Source organism: Elaeis guineensis, chromosome 15 (assembly GCF_000442705.2).
Source record: "Elaeis guineensis isolate ETL-2024a chromosome 15, EG11, whole genome shotgun sequence".
Lineage (NCBI taxonomy): Eukaryota > Viridiplantae > Streptophyta > Magnoliopsida > Arecales > Arecaceae > Elaeis > Elaeis guineensis.
The window spans coordinates 55573415-55579773 of NC_026007.2; the positions used below are offsets into that span (position 1 = coordinate 55573415).

The 6359-nt window shown below is 38.1% G+C and overlaps 1 protein-coding gene across 1 annotated transcript; it reads right to left on the minus strand.

Moving 5' to 3' along the window:
- Positions 1-1789: 1789 nt before the first annotated feature.
- On the minus strand, positions 1790-6073 carry LOC109506648 (small ribosomal subunit protein uS14z/uS14y/uS14x). The gene is made up of 3 exons (XM_019855076.2): positions 5897-6073; positions 5000-5099; positions 1790-2026 (listed from the first exon to the last, which is right to left on the minus strand). Exons 1-3 carry the CDS (start codon positions 5956-5958, stop codon positions 2018-2020), a joined length of 171 nt encoding a protein of 56 aa, XP_019710635.1. The 5' UTR covers positions 5959-6073; the 3' UTR covers positions 1790-2017.
- Positions 6074-6359: the final 286 nt, after the last annotated feature.

A 6359-nucleotide genomic window follows, 5' to 3' on the forward strand; every position in this document is an offset into this window, starting at 1 on the left:
ATACGTCAACCTACACACTTCATATTTTGCCCTACACCTCTGATATTTCGTCTTGTACCTCTAATATTTTGGCCTACTTCTTTGGTACTCAATCTAAAATTGACATCCTTCTAGTAGTACTCGGCTTGCTATTTATGTATTTCAACTATGGGCTGAATACTTCGGCCTACAAGATGAGTACTTCAGCCTATTGATCAAATTCTTGGTCTGCATTTTAGTACTTAATCAAAGAGCGACATCCTTCTAGTTCTAGAACCACATTTAGTCTACGCAAGATGTCTTTTTTAAAGACCTACTACTACTCAATCTACATTAGATGACCTTCTAAGGTTATATTGTTGATTGTTCTATGATCACAATCACAGATATACATGTGGTGCAACAAAAAGTTGAACGTATCTACATCATCCCCCGCTTTTCACAAGGCTCTGCTTCCGAGGATCTAATTTATCTTCCTCATGGTATCCCAGTGATACATTATTTGATGTTTTGACAAAGGCCACACATGTCTCAGAATTTTGCTTTACATAGAATAGGCAAAATCAAATAAGCTCGTTAACTATTAAATGCAAATGAAAACTGAAGAAACCGCATGAAAAGGAGACCATGACGCATCACACCATAATCTTTCCATCTTAGGTTTCGCTAGACATTCTAGAGATTCTAATCCTAAATAATCATTTAATCATCTCCTCCATCGACCAATGCCCATAAACAATCATTTGGCCATCTGCTCGTCGTCCAGATGCCCAAGTACAGAAGACGGGCGTCCAAGGAATCAGTAACCTTCAATTCTCGGGATCTTACAACACGATTTCAACTGTTCACATTCTTCCTTAAAACTGCTTCTCCCCCGTTTTAACTACAAACTCCGAACATTCCTTCTGGTTGAAGTTTTAAGAAAGAGACGGGAAATCTTGTTCAAAAAGATCCATAACATACAAAACGGCATATGTTTGCTGGGGAATTCCGAGATAAAATATTGTGAAATTAACCTGAATCTCTATAGGATCCTTCTCACATCTCGTGTTAGACTGGACCATATCACAAACTAATCCAATCCACGTCAATACACAAACACTTTGATAATTCAGCAAAAAATTAATGTAGTTTTGCCCATGGCTTCCAATCCTGAAAATCTGCAGTGTAGTTCTGTTGTCAATTACCACCCCACCTTTGCATTTGCTTCATATCTTGAAGCATGCTATCGCATCCATAGTCTGACTACAATCCAGATGCTTACATTAATGACAGAAGTCCTGAGAATAGCAGCATAGCATATGACAGCATGCCTTTAGGTAATCACCACAATAAAACATCAGCATCCATCTGTAACCTCTCATCAAGTAACTTTCAGGAACAAACTATAACATTTAAACAATAATCACCTTACTGAAATATGTTGCTTCCACACCAGCATAAACCTTGACAGCTCGGTAGCTGGATCAGAGTCTATAATTCAGCAAGTCTAGTGAACTATTACATTGCATGCTTTTCGAGGTAGAGAACTGAATAATTACACTGCAAAACAAGAATGATCTACACAACCGTTCAGCACCGGCCATATCACAAGGTACGCAAAGTAAACAAATTCCACGTGTACTGGTGCGAGAGCATTCTTAAGAGTCATGACATTGATTCAGATTCTATGGCACAAAAACCATTCAAAAAGGGAAGTCAGTTTTCTATCACTACCATCATTCATATCTATGCCATTTTGAAACCAGTCTTATAGTTAGTGAAAGACTATCTGAAGTGACTGAGGTGTTTGATTTTAACATATATAATGTAGACAATTATTGCAATAAATTAAAGAAAAGATCATATAAAAAGTTTTAAGGCTGAATATGTCCAATCACCAATCTCTCAGAACTCAGTTCACGACATAATTTGCTAAACCATAAAGTTTACCAGGTGAACAGATGAAGCATATCACATTAATACATTTGAGCAAAAAAGATTTTCTTCAGCAACATGACAGCTTCACTACTCCAATCCTCATATGGACATAACATCTTCAGCGGTACTGTATTAACAAAAAGAAAAAAGTAAAGAGAGAGACAAAGACAATATGGAAATTAAATTCTCTTAACAAATAAGTGCGTCATAGCCCAGTATTACATTAGTTAGACATTTGTGGGGAAAAAGGAACAGGACAAAAGCACCAATGGAGAAGCGAAATGTGATTATTAATTTATTATGGCCCAAGCACAAATAGTCCACAATTAATTATGATATTTAGAGAATGTAACTAAGACTATGTTGCAATTTACTTGGTTATTCAGATATATATTTTTCATTAAAAACACAGTCAGAAGTGCAATCTGAATGCACTGTGGTGCAGGAGGACAAAAACAAAAGGAATGACATATTATTTCCTACCATTCCATGCAACTGCCTATTGATGAGTACTTCACTTGGAATAACCATGCTATTTTGAGGACCCTAGAATTAAGGCCAAATGAACAATCTTTCAGTTTAGGCACCCAGCAGAATGCAATTATTCAAACCAACCTGTAGCTTGCCCAGCTAAACAAAGAGTTCAAATCATCTCAATATATGACAAAGGAGCATATTTTCTTGGCCAGACCACTAAAAGATATAGATCAAAGGTCCTGAATTTTGAAGTTATGTTTTCTTCAACAGATTGTACTGTGGTACTTTCTCAACAGTATAGAATTACTAGAGAATGCCTAGAACATATGCCTCACGGCAAGAAGGAACTACTAGAAGCAGAAGGCAAAGCTCACTTTTTTCACCAAATCACATAAATTCCATGGTCAGTAATGAATATTTGTCTTTGAATGAACACCACAGTCTCAATTTCAGAAAGTTCTAAAACCAAAGAATAATTGAAAATTAAGAACCAGACGTATATTTGAAAAATTAAAGCACAACCAGTAGTCTATTGTGTCCGATCTATCAAGTCAGAATAGTATTTAAAGGTTTCAGCATCTTTTTAAGTGAAATTAAGTTATGAAGATGTGAACAAATGAATATAGGTTTAAGTCAGACTATAAATGCTTGCGCTAAGACTCTAATCAATGACTCTAAAATATTTATAGTCCATATGGTTTGGATAATAGTACCTGTACTAGGTCAGAAATTTTGAAGTCTTTCCAAACTAAGAACATACAACCTGATCAGCAATTTTATATATATCAATTAGATATGTACAGGTACATGAACATGCATTTGGACTAATATTGGATAGGGATGGCACAGGATTGGTTCCAGTCAATTGGATGTGTACAGGTACATGTACATGCATTAGGACCAATAGTGGATAGGGATGGCAAGGGACTGGTTCCAGTCAGGTAGACCACCACTATTAAGCCAAATAAACCTGTGGAAAACCAGCCTGATCCACCCAAACCAATTTTAGGCAGGCCTAGGGAAGGGTTTGTGGCTCCCTGGATTGGGCTGGATCCATATTTCAAGGTCCAATCAGAGTTCTGGTTGGGCTCAACCTCACTTCAAATTTAATACTACCCTGGTCTCATCAACAAAAAATGAAAATTATTACAAACTGCATATACTATACAAATTTAATTTCCCAAAATCTACCTAATCAGAGCTGCAAAGCATTTGACCTATCTGCACCCACCTTCCCACCTATCTCACCATTTAATTTTCATCTCTAAGAGGAAGAACCTTAGATCTAATCAGGACATATCCCTCCTCCTTCCTCCTCTTTCCTGCTCCCTAGCCCCATTCCATGCCTAGAGAGACAGAGCGCTAAATCCCCTCCCTCCCTTGCCAAGCCACTTTGTGGGGTGGACCACCACCACAGTGCCGATTCGATGATTCCAACCTGCTATGCCCTCATAGCTCCTTCCCCTTTCATCACACTGCTGCAGCCTCCCCAAATCCACCATTACAGCTCATTAACCCCAGAAGGCTTATTTTTCCTTCCTCAAATCCTCCCTTTGAATGCAACAAAGTGATGAGATATAGCATTTTGGTAGGTCAAATCAGGCCAGACTAGGACCCACATTTTAATAATAAGTCAGCTTCAAGCTACAGAAGTCAGGCCTGAAATTGGGCAAAGATGGCCTAGAATTAGCATGTTTATTCCTGACATCTATTCACTGATTGGCCAAACAAGGCCTAGCCTAAAGATATGCTCGAGTGTAAAGCCAATTTCACATCAACCTAGAACCAGCTCAACCCACAAGCAAGTTAATTAATGCCACACCCAAACCCACTGGCAAGCCAAACCAATCATTCAGATCACTAGAATATATTGCAAAATGAAAAATAGAAAGAGAATAAGTGACAAAATGGGCAAAAGGAAGGCAAGGCACTTAGGCCTGCTAGGCAAGATAGCTAGGCGAAGGTAGGGCTAAAGGATTGTAGCATGTGGTGGTCAATGCTAGGCATGCTCAATGATGGTGAGAAGGTAGTGTCAAGAATAGGTGGGCATGCAACTCAAGAGAGTGATAGGCACATCTTGAAAGGATGGTTCCTTAGTAACTATCATATTGATGAGATAAGCTAATGATGACGATGACAATTGGGCATTTATCGGGACACCCATAATGATACCTAAACAATATGCCCATACCAACTGTTGGTACAGCACATCCCTTGGTATTGACACTCAAAACAGGGAATGGTACTAGGCACCTGTATTTCCCTTTCAATACAATATGAACACCCTGTACCAGCAGGCATGATTGTTAGCAATAACCTTGGTTGAGCTGGCCATGATTATGAGAAGAGGACAGTGGAGTAGAGAGAAGGCGAAAGGTGCAGAGTTAAAATTATAGCAGCTTAAGACAGTTCATACTTTGTCTATTCCTAGTCATATAGATTAAATTGGTGCTCCAACAAAGCAAAACAAATTATAGAGAGACAGAGAGAGAAGTGAGAATGTATAATGACTCTTTGTAGCTCCATGTCACTTAATCTCATAGGGTATCATCGCTATCCTAAAACCTCCATGAAACAATATAAGTTAATTAATTCAAGGGATGAACATAAGATAAGCTCTTACCTTGATAAAGCCAATTTCTTTGGCATTGCTGCGGAAGCACTGCCTGCAGCACATCAATCCATATTTCCGGATCAGTCCATGAGGGTTCCCACAAACTCGGCTGCAACAAACAAACAGTACAAGACTAAAAGTTAGTATAAAATTTAGTATGATGACCAACATTTAGAACTTCCAATATGTAAAAAAATAAAAAATAAAAGGTCAGCCACATCCAGATAACAGTTTCCTTTCTTAAAATTATCGACTTTCTTCTCCTTCCTGTTTCTTAATAGGGTTTTCAGCATAGTTGTGATAATGAATGTCAAAAAGATGCATCATATTAATGAATTAATTGATATGATGCTGATATATGGATGGCAGCTTCAGAGGGAGAAAAGCCAACTTTTGTAGCGGCCTATGGCATTCAATTATGTTTCTAGTAAGGATTACTGAAAGACCAAACTTCTCACATTTGCAAAATATAATAGCCTCCAGACAGCTACAAATTGATGACAGAATTCCGAAATTCAGTAACAATAGTAATTTCCACCTGATATTCCATATATTTAGAGTTCAAACATCTGCATCGAAATCAATGAGCAAAATATATCTCGTGGCATTGGCCTGAATAATTCAAGAACGCAATTTAAGCAGGAAAACATAGTAAAAATATGGTATGCCTCACCACCCCATCCCCTGATTAGAAGATCCAATGAACACACCACTCCAAAGATCTCAATTTTGGATTCCAAACAATCTCCGATACAATAATCAAACATCAAACATTAGAAAAAAAAAGGCTGTTCAAATAGCCGAAATCCTTGTTAATGGTTCATCTTATCTAAAACTTAACATTTTCCCGGTTTTTACTGGATTTGGGGGGAGGAGGAACTAAAACGGAGAAGAGGAATCGCTTACCAAGCTCGAGATCCAGGGCCATAGTTTTTGGGATGGGAATTCCAGACATTAGAATGCCCCATCTCTCTCGCGCCGCTAGCTTTCAGATCGCACGCGAAACCTCGTCCTTCGGACTCTTGGGAAGGAAGTGCCGTCAATTATGTAGAAAGCTAGGGTTTTTATAGCACCTTGAAACCCTAATTGTAGCCGGTTTCCGTCAAGGCCTGGGTTTTTTAATCAAAAGAAGAAGTGAGCTATTTAGAACTATAGTACTGTTTAGGCTTGTTCCTGTGTTAACCAAGATCAATCTATTTCTAATGTATACTATGTGTTTTTTTTTCAGAGGGTATCATGCCAAGCCAGAGTTTTAGTCTGTGGTACTATTTAGAACAGCAGCTAGTAAATTCATGCACAAATACATGTGGCTAATAAAGATTTCGAGTGTCTGATAAATTTTAAACATAGGTTAGATGTTAATATGCTT